General features: G+C 40.6%; 1 protein-coding gene across 2 annotated transcripts; it reads right to left on the minus strand.

Moving 5' to 3' along the window:
• Positions 1 to 1,765: 1,765 nt before the first annotated feature.
• On the minus strand, positions 1,766 to 19,077 carry LOC309692992 (leucine-rich repeat-containing protein 24-like). 2 transcript variants are annotated; one of them, XM_082511913.1, is made up of 9 exons: positions 18,474 to 19,077; positions 18,115 to 18,206; positions 13,043 to 13,230; positions 11,912 to 11,998; positions 10,559 to 10,750; positions 10,298 to 10,466; positions 9,835 to 10,097; positions 8,907 to 9,479; positions 1,766 to 3,100 (listed from the first exon to the last, which is right to left on the minus strand). In XM_082511913.1, exons 3-9 carry the CDS (start codon positions 13,211 to 13,213, stop codon positions 2,696 to 2,698), a joined length of 1,860 nt encoding a protein of 619 aa, XP_082368039.1. In that variant the 5' UTR covers positions 13,214 to 13,230; positions 18,115 to 18,206; positions 18,474 to 19,077; the 3' UTR covers positions 1,766 to 2,695. The 2 variants fall into 2 exon arrangements, with proteins under 2 accessions (XP_082368039.1, XP_082368038.1); XM_082511912.1 differs by lacking the exon at positions 18,115 to 18,206.
• Positions 19,078 to 19,090: the final 13 nt, after the last annotated feature.

Below are 19,090 nucleotides of genomic sequence, written 5' to 3' on the forward strand. Positions count from 1 at the left end.
AGTTACAGATGAAAAAAGTGAGCTCAGCGAAGATGTGAGCCCCAGAAACCTGAAGTCAGAGACACATTCCACTTGTTCTCCATATAAAGAGAGGGGAGGGGACCTGTCTGTGCCCATAGGAGTCTTTTGTTTTAAGGATGTTTGGCTTCAGGTTTTTTCTGAGCACCGGTGGGACAACGTCTACCTCCGCTCTGTACGCTGTCTTATCTTTATGGGTGAATGAATTAGTTGTGTAAAGCGCTTTGAGTGCTCAGATAGAGTAGAAAAGCGCTATATAAGAACCAGTCCATTTACTACAGTGTTGAACACTGAACTGTAGTCTGTGAGGCAGTGTAACACAAGTTAGGAAGGTGATAAGTAGACAGCATCAGCAGACTGGTCTGTTTCTTCTTGGTGTATTTTATTTTTCTGATATTCTGCCATCGTAAACCACTGGTTCCTAAAATCTTACTGGTTTTACACAGAATTTTACACACTTCTGAACCTCATTAGTCTCTACCATTAAGAAATCAGTAATTGGATTTTTCGAGTTTTCTTTGTATTATTGTGGGATCTTTACCTTACAATATAAAGCACCTTGTGGTTGTTGTGATCTGGTGCTAAATAAATACAATTTTATTGAATAAAATTACATTGGAATTGAATCGCACTTTTCATAACTGTCCACATTTCTGTGGACTTACACAAGGGCCATGTATCATAAACCAAGACTGTGCGGATCGCTATAGTAACCAGGTGATTTACATTGTGCAGCTGGGTTTTCTACATTGCAAAGGTCTGTCTGTTCTTACTGGGATACATTGCCATGGTAGGTTTTTCTACAAACATATCACTCTTCCTGAGAGATCCCTTGGTTCTCAGTGTGCAGGTAGGAGGGTCTAAAATGTTTCAGTAGTGTTTAAATCTGTCTATCCTTGATTATTCTGAGATGCAACTTTATTCCTTGACTGGACTGTTCCCTGTAAACTGCAAAAAATGTTCCCATTCTTCTAATAAGCATCAATATGTGATTCAGGACAGGACGCCAATCTGTTGATTATTTGTGGACTTTGTGGAATTTCCTGTGATCTGAAGGTGACAGTTTGGGCTTTTTTCCTCGCAAAGTGGTGACACATCTGAATAACTTCTACTTATGTACAAATGTTTGAAATGATGACCTTGGAATGTGTAGTTGTTCAAAAATGGGTCTAACTTGTGTAAATATAAATTCTCCTCAAATCTTCACTGAATTCCTCAGACTTCCCCATTGTTTTAAATACTGGTTCTTTAAAAAAAAAACATTTTTATGATGGCAAAAAGAACTAGTTGTTGTTGTTCGTCATGATTGCTAACGAAAATAGGCTTTGGCTTTGTTAAGTAAAAGACACATTAGAACTTCCAACACCGCTTACTACAAAATGTAAATGATTTCGGTTTTTAAAAGATGTGTGTTGTACAATCGTTCCACCACGCGCAACAAACCGCTCAAAGAATTCAAAGCCCCAAATGACCATGAAATCCATGTCACGGTGAGTGTATGTAATTTAACCCTAACTGTGAGTCAATTCAGATAACGAAAGCATGCCCCGAGTATGTGGTTAGTTTCAAAGTATACCACGAAAATAATGTGTAGCTGTGTTCTAATCATTGTAAAGAGCTAGACTACATGTTTAGAATAAAAACAGATCCAAGGAACAGGAGAAAAGAGACAAAAGATTCTCTCAGTTTATAAAGGCAACAATAATTCACACGTGATCATTTAAAAGCAAAAACATTCAGTCAGGTAGCTTCATTTCTTGTTTTTTCGAGCCTTGTCTCTTTCTGCTTTGAAAACTTTATTTCTCAATCACAGCAGCTCGTTCATTCAGAAGCAGTCAAATACGTATCGTATAGCTGATGTTTTTTGCTCAGCTAAGAACTCTGCCTCCGTGTGGACTGGAAAACTCAGCAGCAACTCAGATTCATTCCCAACCGCACATGCTAGTATCAATAAAGACGGATAAATCCAAAAGAGTTGGGGTAAACTGAGCTCAGTTCATACTACAGAGAGGAGAGATTCATTTTTTGTGTCTGTTAGGACACTAAGCAACACAGATGAGTAAAATGATGATGAGAGAGAATGAGAATAAAACTCAGACTGACCTTTTTCTACACAGTTATATAATTACAAAATGCACTGTATTTCTACCCTGGGATTAAATTAAAACTTCCAGACACTGACAGCAGTTAGGCTATATAACACAGATTTCCCACATATTCATGAACCGGAGGGGGCCATGATTTCTCTCTTTCCTGTACTCAGCCTCCCAGTGAGCTCTGAGGTCTTGACAGGGCAGATGTTAGCACACCAGTAATGCTAAAATGTGTGAAAGTTAAGCATGTGCAGGACAGTGAAGCTGTCTTGGTGGTCAGTCAGAGGTTCCTATACTCCGAGTCACTCACCTACTCGCTTTTTTGGCAAACAACATCACAGTATGTCTGTGTTTTAGAGGTCAGACAGAGTTTGAGCTCTGCTTTGTACTGGAATTGACTCCGTTAACATTTGTCAGTGTAGTTTTGCAGAAGGAAAATCCTTTCACACAGAAAAGTACTTCTGTGCCTTTTTTGGTACATCCCAATAATGGCCTCCTGTTAGTCCATAAACAAGAAAGGCTGAGCTGTAAACCACTGGGTCACACACATATTTTGCTCTGTCTTCCAGGATTGCTTTCTTCCTTTAGCAGTGAATCTCATAAGCAATGGGAGAGTCTATGAAGAGGCCTGTGTGGTTGAGAAACATTCCTTCTGCCTCTAATGTGATCACGGGCTCTGCCTCCCCTCCTTCCCCTGCCATTCTCCTCATGGTCCGTATGTCACCATCCTGCTGCTGCTGCTTGTCAGGGGCCAGAGTGGGGCTCATGGTCTGGCCAGGGCCCGAGGAGAGGGTGTGGCTGGAGGTATCGGATGGTGCTGAACAGCCCAGGTTAGTGGTGGACACAGCTGTTGGCGGAGCAGGAGGAAGCACAGGCTTGGCCCTGTTGAGGACATACATTTCATGGCCACGCTCATCACGATACTCCTCCAGCTGGGCGAAGGTAGTGGGGCCATCAGAGTAGTCGTTCACATACAAGATGCTCTCCTCCTGTGAATTCAAATTCACCTTCATTAATATGACAATGTAAACGACAAAAAAAAAAACACCTTACAATATAAAGCGCCTAGAGGTGACTTTAATTGAATTGAATTAAATTGAATTCAAACAGGCGTTACATGTAGGGACCGCAGCCTATCCCGTGCTCAGGTGACCACAGAGAGACAGACCATCATTCACACCAACAGGTAATTTAGAGCATTTGGACTGTGGAAGGAGTCTTCACATAGAGAGCCCACACTGGCAAAAGAAGGTGGTGCAAATCCAAGACCCTCAGTGATAAACACTGCAGCGCTGCCCCCATTTAATTGATTTCATTTTCTTTCCTTTTATTGGATTCTTACTGAATTCCCAGTGCCCTGCAAAAGTCTTGAGTCACCCCTCTTTTTATATATTTTACAAGAAAACTCAACACCAAGCTCTTCATCAGACTATCAGTGACTGATAGAGTTGCATTGTATTTTCCTATCCAGGTATTCTGGCACTGTGTTTCTGATTATCATCTGGCAGAAAAATAAAGTTGTTGCCAATCAGACTCTTTCTGATGATATTGCTTGGTCAATCAAAATTCTACAATACTTCTCTGTGCTAAAGATTTCATCAATTTTGACAAAATATCCAACACTAGTGGCTGAAATGCAGTCCCAAACCTTGACAGAGCCTCCACTGTGTTTTACAAATGGCTGTACACATCAAACTCCTGACCTCCTCGATATATATATTGATATTTGAATCAACAATTTGGATTCATCACTCCATCAGATTTGTTGCCAATGATTCTTAGTTCAGGTCTTGTGTAACACACCTCAGTCTTTCCTTCCTTAAAAATGGCTTCTTGACAACGACTAAGATTGTTTCTGATAAGGCTTTACAACAGAGGGTCTAGATACATTACTTAGGTCCTGTGTCAGGTCTTTGCTGGATTTTTCCCCTTTATCTTGAAGACATAAACTTTTAGATATTGTTCATCTTCATCTTACAGATAGTTTCTTCAGTTTTTTAAGGATAGACTGCAAACCACGCTGGGATATGCAAGATTTAGGCTAATAGCTCTTTAGAAGTTGCTAGCACAAAAATACTAATTTATACTTGTCAAATTGAGTTATGTGTGGCATTACTTGGTAGATTCAACTAAAGAGTGACAAAAATACATGTGTGTTTTTGCCACAGGCTGCTGGTAAGGGGTCTAATATACATGTTAGGTTCCCTGTATGTTTGAGTGATTCACAGGTCAGTGGTAAGTAGTTTTGACTAATAACATTATCTGAAAATGATCACATACAAGAACTAGACTGAAAATTATCTGCCAGTGGCTGAAGAAAAACTTTAAACTACTTTCAGATGGTGAATGGTGAATGGCCTGTATTTATATAGTGCTTTACTAGTCCCTAAGGACCCCAAAGCGCTTTACATATCCAGTCATCCACCCATTCACACACACATTCACACACTGGTGATGGCAAGCTACATTGTAGCCACAGCCACCCTGGGGTGCACTGACAGAGGCGAGGCTGCCGGACACTGGCGCCACCGGGCCCTCTGACCACCACCAGTAGACAACGGGTGAAGTGTCTTGCCCAAGGACACAACGACCGAGACTGTCCAAGCAGGGGCTCGAACCGGCAACCTTCCGATTACAAGGCGAACGCCCAACTCTTGAGCCACGATCTCCACGATGGATTGGAGAACTATTGCTCAAGACCTCTTTAAAAAATTACAAGTCTTACTCCTCCATCCATCTATTTTCTTCCACTAGTCCTGGGCCAGGTCATTGGTGGAGTAGCTTAAACAAGGATGCCCAGACCTCCCTCTCTCAGCCAACTTCTCATGCTTATCTGGGAGAACACTGAGACAATCCCAGGCCACCCAAAAGATCTAATCTCTCTAGCATGTCCTGGGTTTGCTCCAGGGCTGCCTTCTGGTAGGACATGCCTAAAACACCTCATGCAGGAGGTGCCCAGGAGGCATGTCCGAATCACCTCATCTGGCTCCTTTCAATGTGAGTAGTAGCTGTAAACTGAGCCAGTCTTAGATAACTGAACTCCTCACTAAATCTCTAAGTGAGATAGCCACCCAGTGGGGAAAGCTCATTTCTGCCACTAGCCTCTATGATCTCATTCTTTCGGTCACTACCCAGAACTCATGATAACAGGAGAGAGTAGGGACATAAATCAAGAGCTTTTCTTTAATGCTCAGCTGTCTTTACCACAATGGACCAGTCCAGCATCTGCATCACTGCAACTGTAGCCCCAACCCATCTGTTAATCTCTCACTTTCTTCTCGCCTCATTCACTAACAAGATCCCAAGATACTTAAACTTGGTTGGTGGCACTCTCACCTGGTGTTTGCTCTTTCTGTGGTACACTATCACTTCTTGTGTTTTGTGTAGCTAGCCCATTTAATTTAAACTCTTGGAAAACATATTTTTTCATAGTGTAATATGAAGATGATTTTTGTAGTGCAGATGATTCATAATATCCATCTGCTTTATCCAAAGCAAACTCTGTTAAACCACCTGCTAATTATATTTACAGTATTTAGTCATTGTGTCTGTAGGGATTTGCTAGCTTAGCTTAGCTCATAGCTAACTTGCTATAAGCACAGCATCTTCACCCGTCCATCTTGCACCTTCTTGCTCCATGTGCAAGAGGTTTAGTTACTCCTCGGCCTCCCTTATTAATAATGGTTCTTGTAATAAATGTAGCCTGTTTTCAGCTCTGTAGGCCAGGATTCCTGAATTGGAGTTGGGATCATGAAGCAGACTTGCTGTCTACATCTCTCTGCAGCCTGTCTCCTTCTGTCATCCCCTAAACTCCATCCCCTTAGAGACTGCAGTTGCTCCCAGACCACCAAAAACAAACCAAATTTTTTTTAGCAAAAATGATTTAAAAACATTAAAAAAAAAAAAATCACAAAGAAAGAACAATATAGCACCAAAGAGTAAAACTGTGGATTCTTAAACTTTAGTCCCTGTTAGTAAAAGATTTAATAATTGATCAACACTGAAAATGGCATCTCACTAATTTAGAAGATTTTCATTTAGCCTGGAAAAAAAAGATTGTTGCTCTATTTAAAATAAAGCTCTCCATAAAGCTAGAAAGTCTTACTATTCATCCTTGTAGCCAGGCTGACAGAGAGTCTGTCGAGCCAAGCATTTCACCAGTCGTTACTTCACATTTCTTGACAAATAAAAATTTGACTATTTAGAGAAAAAATATTCATAACCATCTGACTGATGTCTCATTATGTACTTCTTCCAATTCTATTGATAATTTAGCCTCTCTATCTATTAGCCTCTGAATTGATTTTTCTGAGTTAACTCCAGTAATTACTTCCTCCAAATCATAAACATGTCCATTAGGCCCCTACATCTTACAAGAGTGCTCAAAGAAGTCCTTTGAGAAGTCTATTAATGCTTCAATTTAAACTATGATCTATATATCCCTATTACTGGGCTATGTACCGAGCCATGTATCAGAAGCCTTTAAACTGGCAGTGATTAAGCCATTACTTAAAAAGCAATCACTTGCTGTTTTAGCTAATTATTTCAGGGGCACCACCAATGGCTGGCCAAAATTTGCAGGACCCCCAGTGGACCCCCTGGCATATGTTGGTAATAATTTTAATAAACATGAGTACAAGAGAAGACACTCTACAGTGAGTTGAAACATTAATGTGTTATTTATTCCTGCATATACAATTTTTGTCATTCGTATTGTATTCGTATTTCGTATTCTATGCAGATGACACCCAACTTTATCCATGAAGCCAGATGCATCAATTAACTAAACTACAGGACTGTCTTAAAGACATAAAGACCTGGATGACCTCCAATTTCCTGCTTCTAAATTCAGATGAAACTGGGGTTATTGAACTTGTAAAATTGTATTGTAAAATCTTAGAAATATGGTGTCTAACGTATGCTTACCCTGGACAGAGATGGCAGAAGCACAGGCTTTCTCTACTTAATGCAACTATCTATACTTCTACTTAAAAGCTACTTTTACTTTCGTACTTGAAGTACATTTTAAAGCCTGTACTTTTTCAGTTTTATTTGAGTAAGGAAGTTTCTTCAGTACTTCAACTTTTCTCTAAATCTAACCTTTCTCCTTCTCCTTTCCTGTCTGTCGTCCAACATCAAGTGAAGTTATCTGGCACCGTTTTCTCTCCTTTAGCTAGCAGACACAGTGCAACAAACTGCACACAGTTTGTGTGCTTGCTGATGTTTGTTGAGCTGATAGAAACATTGAACTTCAAATTACCCGTTTCTTAAAAATAGCACTCTTTTCATGCTTCCTCCTCTTGTGTAGAGATAGCTAGATTCTAAAGTACCGCAACCACAACTTACGGAAACCTGCACCTCTTCCGGCCCATTTTAACTCGGATTATAAATGCTATAGATGATACAGTTGAACCTAAAATAATGAGTTTGTTTTGAAAATGTAAGGAGTAAAAAGTACAGATATTTGTTTAAACATGAAGGGAGTAAAAGTAAAAAGTTATCAGAATACAGAGTAGTTGTACTTTCCTCAAGTAATGTGTGGAGGAGGTGTGATCCCTGGCTCAGCTGTGAGCCAGTCTTTATATAGTGATACCTGAAAATTCTAAGTACAGTAACAAAGTACTTGTACTTCATTACTTCCCATCTTTTAATCTAAATGGGATTACACTGGCCTCCAGTAACTGTGTGAGGAATCTTGGAGTCATTTTTGACCAGGATATTACACAAATATGTAGGACTGATTTCTTCCATTTGTGCAATGTCTTTAAAATTAGAAACATCCTTTGTTGAGTGATGCTGAACTTGTTGATGCATTTATTACTTCTAGACTGGATTATTGTAATTCGTTATTATCAGGATGTCCTAAAAACTCCCCAAAAAGCCTTCAGTTAAATGCTGCACTGAGAGCACTGGGACTATATTTCTCTCATATTGGCTTTTCTTCATTGTCTCCATGTAAAATCCAGAATCAAAGTTAAAATCCTTTTCCATACAAGGTCTTGAACACATAAGGTCAAGCCCTACACTTGACTCTTAGACTCCTCGGTTAATTGTGGGATATTTAAAAGTAGGATAGTAATTGGTGACAAAGGGCAGCCCTGGTGGAGTCCAGCATGCACCATGAACAAGTCGGACTTGCAATGTAAACCAAGCTACTGTAATAGCAATAGGACAGACACACCATGGTCCCAAAGCATACCCCAGAGGATACTCCGAGGGATGTGGAAAAGTTTCCTCCACAGTCCACAGAACACATGTAGACTGTTGAGCAAACCTAAATACATAAAACCGCATCTACATCATCAGGTTGTGTGTATCTCTATTGTTATATGACTGCTGCAGATTTGTTTGATCACACATAACAAATTTTAAAGTTATAACAAGAACAGTTATTTTTAACCAGATACACTGATCGTAACATAAGCTCATAAAACATATCTTGACACATGTGGTCATAAGGTACCATTTGTGCCAAAAATTTGTTAACATGAACGCTGTTTACATGGACAATACATTTGTCTGTATTTGCGACATCGCACTTTACTTCAGTTGTAACAAAACTCTTTCGACAAACAGATGGTCCATGTAAAATGCTCACCTGACAAAACATTTGTGTGTGTCAGTGCAGTTTTACTTCTGTCATCTTGTTGTGCTTCCTCTGATTTTGTTGTGTTACACTGACACAGACAAATAATTGAAAATTCATTCATAAATTCCTATCTACTATGAGGATAAATGCCTTTATTCTACTTTTAAATATGCCAATCACATTTGTAGTATTGAACATATATGCACCTTTTCAGCCCCATCAGCCTCTTTGTCCCGTTGGTGATGTCGACTGTAGATCATGGCGACTAGCAGCAGAGCAGTCAAAGTCAGCAGTGAGATGCCCACAGCAATGGCAGTCTGAGTGGCAGCTCCCAGAGCACTGAAGGCCATGCTGCCCAGAGCATACAGGGGTTCCCGGCTTACATCTGAGCCCAAAGCAGGACCGTGGCTCCTCAGTCGAGGCCAGGCAGGTGAGTACGGTAGAGACACCTGGGACCATGAAGCCCAGATGGAGGAAGAAGATGAGGAGGATGTTGATGAGTTGATGGCAAGTTGAAAGGTGACTCTAGCCACACCTCCTGCGTTCCATGCTTCACATTCATAGAAGCCTGCATGAGCCACAGTTACATTACTGAGAAACAACATGCCACTGCCAGTGTCGGGGTCAAAGAGTTCGCCATTAGTCTTCTGGAGACTGACTCTGCCTTCCTGCGAGGGCTCCTCTGCTCCTCCCATTCCACCTCCACCTGCATCCAACTCCTGAACCAGGCCTCTGGGAGAAAGGACTACTTTACCCTGGGAAGCTTTCCTCCAGGTCACCTGCAAAAGGTATTGACATTTCTTTCTTCAGTGGTCTTACAAAGGATAAACCATCACAGTACAAAAAGAAAAACAGATACTACTGTTACAGTACTGTCAACCTGAACTGGAGTATGTAACTGATGATTCATTCAAGATGTTTTAAATAAATGAAAAAAGGAGGAAAATTGAAGTAACCACTTTAGCTGACCACACTGATTGCATGCAGTGTATTTGGAACAGTCAAAGAAGACCAGTACAAACAAATTCACTCATTTGATAGGCAGGACTTATGGCAAATGGTGGGGAAAACAAAATAATTTAAAAGAATATTAAAACTTTAATTACCACTTTATTTCACTTTAATTATCATTACCTGTGGCCGAGGATAACCAGTGGCATGGCACGACACCCTGAGGCTCTCTCCCAGATGCACTGCAAGCCTCTTGGGCTCCAGCTGCACCAAGGGAGGGATACAGACCAAGCTGTTGAGAGGAACCTCCACCAAGCTCAGATGGGACAGGCGTGGTGGCTCGATGCAAACTAGTCGACGTTCTGCAGAGCTAAGCAGACGCTGACCCTCTTCATCAATCCAGGTCCTCAGCCAGTGCAACGCACAGTCACAGCGCCATGGATTATCTGCAGCATAGCACAAGACAGAAGCCACTTAATGTTCTGCCCTAAAGAGTCATGATGATTACCATATTACTAGGCTCTACATGAGTAGCTATCTGTAACTCAGTGAACAGATGTTATTATGCGTGAAACTGTATAAAAAACCCCAACAAAAAACCCAAAACACAACATGGGTTCCAATGTCATCAGTAAAGGAGCCTCACCTGTGATACGCAGGACCTGCAGGCTCACTAGAGGTCGCAGTGTTGCAGGGCCAATTGTGTGGAGGTTATTCCTACTCAGGTCCAGCAGAGCCAGAGAAGTCAAACCAACTAAAGCCTGGTCGGCTAACGTCTCTATACTATTATGCTGTAAGTGGAGCTCCTGCAGACGCTGAGACATCAAGAGAATGATGTACATTATCTATGAAGCTTCATATAGGGCTCAGCAAAGCTGCTGTGTTGAACAGGAAAGTGAGACTGTACCGGTAGGCCACGGAAGGTGTAGTCCAGCAGCCGTGTGATGTCGTTTCGTGCCAGGTACAGAATGCGTAGATGTTCGAGTCCCTGAAACATGTCAGCTGTCACCAAATGGATGCGGTTTCCATTCAGTGCTAGCTCCAATAACTGACCGAGGCTCTGGAAAGAGCCAGGCTCCACGGCTGAGATGGTGTTGTTCTAGAGGAAGAGGGACATGAAAAGAAAACTAGAAAAATGTCTGCTTCTGGTTAATCTCCTGGAACTACCACTACTATGATGTCATTTGGTTTTATGAAAATTTATGTTTTATTGTAAAATGTACCTATTTTGATTGTAAGCCCAACAAGGGACTATTGTTGAAAATTAGCAATAGCTATAAACTTATGTGCATTACATCAGTTTCATGTTTTGTACTTGAACTATGTTAAACTGCACTGTCCCTTTTAAATAAATACATTTAAATTCCAAATACTTCTGATGATGCCTTTGAAACACATTTTCTGTCTTCTCTGTTGTGATCCTTTTATTTTGGAGCAGTCTAACATTTGACAGTGTTTTTGGCACAAGGAGGAGAGTGACTCAATTCACAATTTCACTGTTTCAAAAAATACGTACAATAGATTCATAAGAGGTAACGCCAGTGATTTTCTTAATGTCTGTTTGCTGGAGTAAGGAAAGTGTTACTATACATGTTCTCAGCTTTGGTTGGAGATGATGACCACAGAGTTGAAAATTAAACATTTCTGGCGGTATGGAGTCAGAAAGAGGTAAGTTCATTAGATGTCTACAACTACTTATCTCTGCTGCAGGCTAGCAGCTCATGGTGACAGTAGTGCCCTCTAATTTAATATACCTCAAACTCTGAAGTGGTTGCAGGTGCACTGCTGGGTTTTAAAAACAATGAAAACTGTAATGTAATTTGAGTATAAATAGAAGGCCATGTATTTGATAGACATCTGCCTTTGGAGCCAATTTTGGCCTATATGGGTTTTTGCCATGACTGGCAATGTATTTTGAAAAGTCTAGTTTTTATTTTTATTTCAGTTAACCAAAATTTCAACCCACTTTAATTTAGTTTTAGTTAGCAATAACAACCTTTTGCTGCAGCCTTACAAGACATCGACCCTGCTGTATTCTTAAACCTGCTCAGTGAAATCCTTCCTCTGTTGCATTAAAACATTTTGGAGGGTAATACTTCGCTATAATTTGATACTACTGAGTGAAGTAAACACAGCGTATACCATTGCTAGAATGTATACAAATCCATACTTAGCATAAACTGTGATGTAGTCAACAGATTAAAACTGAAGGCTAAAGAGTCTTAGTGTAAGTGTTTAAGAGTGTATGTGCATTTATTACCTGCAGGTACAAATAGTGCAGGTGCTTCAGCATGGTGAGGTCCTGTCGACGGATCTGACCAATCACATTGTCCTGGAGAAAGATGGTCTGGATGGAGAGATGAGCAGGGACAAAAGAGGAGTTTTAGTCACTATTGTCTTAAAACATTTGATACATTGTGATTAATGCTCTGATCAATCTATCTCTATTAATAGGCTCAAATCTTCATTTTATCTCAAAATTTCTTCAAAGAGTAGCTGTAAAGCAGCTAATTGGGCATGTGCAGAGATATTGTTTATTTGAAGAGCTCCATCTATTTAACAGTCTGCAGTTTGTTCATGTTTTCCACAGGGTTCTGTGCTAGGACCAATTTTATTTGGATTGGATCAACTGGTCCCTAAATGCAACTGACACCCCTTTCTCAACGAGAAGTCTGGGCTTGGGTGAGCCTGAGTGCTGAAGATATCTACCTATTCGGAACCATGGTAACAGGGTTCTGGCGGATCGGAGCTGGCTTGGCCCTGACTTATCGAAGAATTAAGGAAGCGGAACCGGCTGTTCAAACCCCCACAAGGCTGCCCGCTGGGATTGGAACGATGGGAGAGGCGTGAGTTTCTCAAAATGGGCCCATTGAGTCAGCATGGATAAGATCTTGGAAAGGCTACGGCTGCTGTGAATACTCAGAATAAGATCTCTGACTGCAGACTGGATACATCTCGGAAGGACTAGCTCGGAATAACATCTCTGGGCACAAATTGGATGACATCTCGAGGAGGCACACTGCCGTGAGTTCTCAGAAATCGGCTCCTTGAGCACAAGAAATGACAACATCACAGAACGCAAGTATGGCGAAGCTCGCGGCTCTCCAATGGGAGATTGAGAGACCAGTGTTGGACTGTAGAACTGCTTTGAAATTCATATGAGCTGATCGCACTAAAGTAAAAAGCACCATCACTTCATGCGGATATACTTATTCCTAACAATCTTAGAAACACTGTGTGTATCCATATTCTCACGCTGGATAGCATTACTTTGTCCTCCAGTAACACTGTGCGGAATCTTGGCGACTTTTAATGCTCACATTAAACAAATATATAGGACTACTTTCTTGCATTTGAATTAAATTGAATCTTCTTAGGGCATCGATCCTACCTGTATGGTTAAAGGGATGTATTTGGGGATGTCCCTCAGTCCTGTGGAGCCACACTCCACAGTGAGGCTGTAGCAGCGACAGCCCACAGGGCAGGAAGGAGAGGCTCGTAGAGGAGTGGAGTGTAGAGACAGGAGGAGCGTGGAGAGAAGAAGCACCAAAAACACAGCCATCACGTCAAGAGATAAAACTGAGAAAGGTGAGAACACAGAATGAGTCATGATCAGCATTCTTCTGACTTGTTTTGAGGCCGAACAAAAATATGTAAAATGGTCAGTGAGGAGGAATTCCCTCCTACACAAATTAGCCTGAAAATAATACTGTAACAACAAACAATTTTTCAAATCAGCTTGAGCCATACAATCCAATGGATACATCCTAGGATTCTGTCAAAGGTCTCATTGGCATATTGTTTTTGTGACATTTCAGACTCCGAACAATTCCTATTTATTAAAACTGAACAAGAACAAAGCCAAAATGCAAAAGCAGCATGTAGTATCCCATTTGATTTAGTGGTTTGTGGAACCACATTTTGTGGCAACTTGAAGTCTCTCACAGTATTGTGGATCAATTTTGGCTCACTGTTCTTTATAATGTTGCTCAGAAAGTTCCTGCCACTGCATTACAATCATGTTGATGTTTCTTTTCAGCACTGTAGCCAGGCTGACAGGCTAACTCAGCTGTCTTAACTAATTATAGGCCAATCACAAACCTTCTTTTTATCTAAAAAAAATTCTTGAAAGAGTAGTTGTAGAACAGCTAACTGATCATCTGTAGAGGAATTGTTTATTTTAAGATTTTCAGTCAGGTTTCAGAGCTCATCACAGTACAGCGACTGGCCTCTGACAGTGGACTCCTCTCTGTGCTTGTCCTGCTAGACCTCAGTGCAGTGTTTGATACCATTGACCATAATACTTTATAACAGCGATTAGAGCATGCTGTAGATATTAAATGGAGTGGAGTACCTTTAAGTCATTATGGAGAATCCAGTTTATTCATGCAGATGTAGAGTCCTCTTAACACACTAAGGTTAATTATGGAGTTCCACAGGGTTCAGTGCTAGGACAAATTTTGTTTACATTATGCATACTTCCCTTAGTGAGTATCATTAGAAGACATAGCATACATTTTCACTGCTACACAGATGGCACCCAACTTTATCTACCCATGAAGCCAGATAACACACACCAATTAGTTAAATTACAGAGATGTCTTAAAGACATAAAGACCTGGATTACCGCTCAATGCTTCTAAATTCAGATAAAAGGGAGGTTTTTGTACTTGGCCCTGAAAGTTTTAGAAATATGGTATCTAATCAGATGCTTACTCTGGATGGCATTACCTTGGCATCCAGCAACACTGTGAGGAATCTTGGAGTCATTTTTGACCAGGATATATCCTTCAATGTGCATATCAAACAAATGACTTCTTCCATTTGTGCAATATCTCAGCCTTCAGTTGATCCAAAATGCTGCAGGAAGAGTACTGACAGAGAGCGAGAGCATATTTCTGCTATACTGGCTTGTCTTCATTGGCTTCCTGTTAAATCCAGAATTGAATTCAAAATCCTGCTCCTCACATACAAGGTCCTACCTTAGTTATGCTGCAAAAGAAATAGACTGCTGGAGATTCCCATGACACACTGAGTGTTTCTTCTTCAGTCACCTTTTTACTCAATATGTAGTTGTACACAACTCTATATTTAATCATTAATTCTTATTAACTAACAACTGTGGCTCCCTTCCACAGCATGTCTACTCCTGTCTTCCTCGGGGCAGATGGCTGTCCCTCCCTGAGCCTGGTTCTTCTGCAGGTTTCTTCCTGTTAAAAGAGTTAAAAAAGTTTTTCCTGCTTTCTCATAGGCGATCATGACTGTTGGGGTTTTCTCTGTTTTCTTTGTATTACTGTAGGGCGTTTATGTTACATATAAAGTGCCTTCAGGCAACTGTTGCTGTGATTTGGTGCTATATAAAATAAATAAAACTGAATTGATTCTTCTAAAATCTGACAGTCAGGATTCAGAATTGCTTACAATAAGAAACAGCACTAGAGATAGTTCAGAATGATCTGACCTCTCTGACAATGAACTGATGTTTTCGTTTGTCCTGCTAGACTTCACTGCAGAATTAGATACTATTGACCACAATATTTTACTACATAGAGTAGAACAAGCGACAGGTATTAAAGGCACTGTGCTGCAGGGATTTGAATATCTTTTGTATCTAATAAACTCCAGTTTATTCATGTAAATAGGAAAGTGTTCTTGACAAGCTAAGGTTAATTATGAACTTCCTCTGGGTGTTGTGCTGAGACCAGTTGTATTTACATTATTTATAAACGATTCTCCTAGGCAGGAACATTAGGAAGCATTACCTTGACATCCAGTACTGTGAACAATCTCTGAGTCATATTTGACCAGGATATGTCCTTCAATATGCATATTAAACTTTTGACCAGTGGATAGTCTACTATCCACTATAGACTATTACTTATAAATATCTTATATATTTATATAAATATCTTATTTGAATGATTACCTCCATATCGATGAGAGAAAGCGAGAAAGACAGAGACTGAGCTCCATTCACTCAGTGATGAAGAAACTGACCTCACAGCTCACCGTTTATTCAGTGGGCTGGTTTCAGTCATTATGCAAATGTACTGTTTATAAAGTTGGGGAAACCTGCAGTCAGCTGAGACTGAAGAAGTCACTTCAATGAGTGACAAAATGTTTCTCCCATTGAAAACGCTACGTCCAGATGAATCAACTTTTTGGCATAAGGAATATATTTATATTGTAAAAATAAAAGCTAGAAAAACACATCCATGAATTACAAATTAAATTATTTCTTAAAAATTATTCTTTTTTTCCCTTTTGCTTTTATACATTACAAATAAAGTTAAGGAAAGTTTCTTCATGGTTCAACGGTTGCTCATCAGAGGATGATTTAAAAATGTTCTGCCAACAATTTCTTTTTCATGCGTAGTTGCAGCGTCTATCTTTTAATACATATGCCTTTCAAGAGTCTTACTGAGATGATGCAAGAAATTCTCTGCATCTAATCTCCATTGTAGAGATATTTGCCATGTAGCCTCTCTGCCTTGCTTCCACTACATTTCACTACGCCGTAGTTTCTTCAACCCATTGGCTTCCTTTATGACATCTTCCCAGGGCACTGCGAACTTAATAAAGCAGGCAGCACAGTGTGAGTTCAACACACTACCACACAGTACAATGTCTGATCTTAAGTTAGCAAGATCAGACATTGTACTGTGTGGGGGTCCAGAACTGCAGCTTTGTTGCTTCTTTGTCAGAATACTCTCCCCTTATCATTTCAGTTGTACCAGTTAATATGATGTACTTCACACCGTCAGAGAGTTTTGTATGTTGATCTGATGATACAGCCAAACATTCTCTCTTTCATAACTCTTCTGAGGTGGTACTCCCATTTTCCCCACACCTAAACATTTCATCCACTACCTATGTTTCACCTGGGATACTGCCCAAGCACATCTTGATGTTTCCTCTTGTTAGTGGATTTCAGCCATGACTTTTTCTATACAGTCTGATGCAGATGCTTTCCCAAAGTGTTGTCGCATGCTTCTAAATCAGGGGTGGGGAACTCAAGACCTCAAGGGCCGCTGTCCTGCAGGTTTTAGATGTGTCCTTGATCCCAAGCAGCTGATTCAAATGGCTAAATTACCTGCTCAACGTGTCTTGAAGTTGTCCAGATGTCTGGTAATAAACTAATCATTTTATTCAGGTGTGTTGACCCAGGATGATATCTAAAACCTGCAGGACACCGGCCCTTGAAGCCTGGAGTTCCCCCACCTCTGTTCTAAGTCCTACGCCCAGGTGTATTCTCAAGAATGTCACTATGGAGAAAAGCAGATTTTGCTTCTTGATTTGCAATCCCAGCTTTCCAAATTCACCCTGTTTATAGATAAATGGTAAATGGCCTGTATCTGTATAGCACTTTACTTAGTCCCTAAGGACTCCAAAGAGCTTTACACATTCAGTCATCCACCCATTCACACACACATTCACACAAATGGCAGCAACTCTGATTGTTGTATTTGTAGATTCTAATAATCGTTTCATTTTGGTGCACTTAAAGGCCTACCTCTATCATGCTTGATGGAGAAAAAGTGCTTCCTGGCCAAACAACTCGATACTCCTCAAACATCTAGGGAGCCTCAACCTTTTCCTCTCGAAGAAACATATTACTCTCTGTCTTCTTATGGGTGCTGGATTAGGTGTTGGCTCAAACTAATTCTTGTCATTGTATACTTTTGTCAAAATGTGTGTCTAGTTCTTGCCTTGTCTTCAGGTATTCCCTTTTTTGCTATGGTGAAAAGTGATTTTAGAAACTTAAAGGGTTCCATAAAAATGTGATCGTACCCTCTCTTGCTTTTTTTGTACCTTTCACAAATTATCCACTTGTCTCAGGGCGAACAGCTGGTGTTTGATGTTTTCCTGGAGCTGGTTTAATCCAGAGTATTTTATAGTTGTGAATAATTTTTCTACTGTAAAAATATAGTCTTCAAATTGTTTGGAAATGGCACGTCCCAGATTATTGAACAACAACAACGGTTTCTGTGAGACCATTTCCGATGTCTTTCCTGCTTGGCATTGTGTTAACACAACTGAATACCCAAGAACAATAAAGTGGAAAAACCTCTTTTCTGATAGTGAAGGTCATAATTCCTGATGATCAAAAATATCTGATTAGCAGCACCTGGCTGCTACCTACCCTCTCAATTCTTATGAAAAAACAGCAAGGGCCTACTTCACACACTGCGTTTGCATTCGGTCTTACTTTTTGTTAAATAAATATAACACTATGACATGCTTTTGTAGTTTATCTGAGGTTATGTTTACTGCATTTTGAGACCTAAGCCTTAGAATTAAAGGTGAGTGTAATTTATTTTAAACCATGACTGTAAATGTAGTTTTATTCTGATTAACATCTCAATAAATGTAATCTTTTCCATATTCATATCAGTTGGTGAATCTCTGTCACCATAGAAACAGCTCATGCCAAGAGGATTTGACTTGCATAAAAGGATCTACCATCAAGGCCACTTCACTCTGCTGCTGCTGCTCGCCTGTAAACGTCCTCTACTGTGTAACTACAGGGCTGCTGCAGCATGAACTGGGTTTATCTGTATGTAAGATATGAAACACATAAAATATTTCCATTGACTGACAGCAGTGAAACCAGAAAAGCTGTCTTTAAGGGCAGCTAAACATGCACTCGAGCAGTCATATGCTGTGCTAAAGGCCACCTTAATAACACAGAAGCTACACAATAACAGTAACCAGTATCTGATGGCAGCGTGCATGCCAAAGGGTGATTAAATGGACTCTGCGAAGACAAACGCATATAAGATAAGAAGCACCATGATGGATGCGTGTGGAAGAATAAATACCTCGTTGGGGAAGGACGTGGGAGACCCAGAAAAGGACGTCCGACCTGCACGACGTCTTCTTATTCCTTCTTAGCAGACGGTTCTAATAATTTGCCTCAAATAAATGAAAGTAGAAGAGGGGAGGAAAAAATCGACCGCGGGCCGTCGCACACACGCTTATGATGTCAACAAAAGACGGGAGCCAGCAGCGAAATATTATGGCAGGTTTGATAGTGTAGCACTAAGTGCAAATCAGTGCAGTGCGGTTCAGATCATGTCTTTGTTGAATGCCATCATCCAGCTGTTCATTCATTCGTCACTCCCAGTGAACCCTCCCATCCATTTACCCCACGCTGCTGCTCCTCAGGACGATCGTCGAGTCAGCAGTGCTCCGCAAGAAGCACAAAAGCGTCTCCTGCACACGTTAATCACAGCAAAGTCTTCGTGATAAATGTTGTGCATCAAACTCATCTGTGTAAGAATCTGTGGTCGTTCGCCTGCAGATTGCCATCTCACGCTAACGTAGTGCGTAAATCTGCATTCCGTGGAAACCGTGGACATTTTCATTACGCTCACCGTCACAGTGCCAACAAAATATTCTCAGGTGTCAGGAACGGAACAGAAATGGTTAATATAGA

The sequence above is a fragment of the Aulonocara stuartgranti genome (genome assembly GCF_965226115.1).
Source record: "Aulonocara stuartgranti genome assembly, chromosome: 17".
Classification (NCBI taxonomy): Eukaryota; Metazoa; Chordata; class Actinopteri; order Cichliformes; family Cichlidae; genus Aulonocara; species Aulonocara stuartgranti.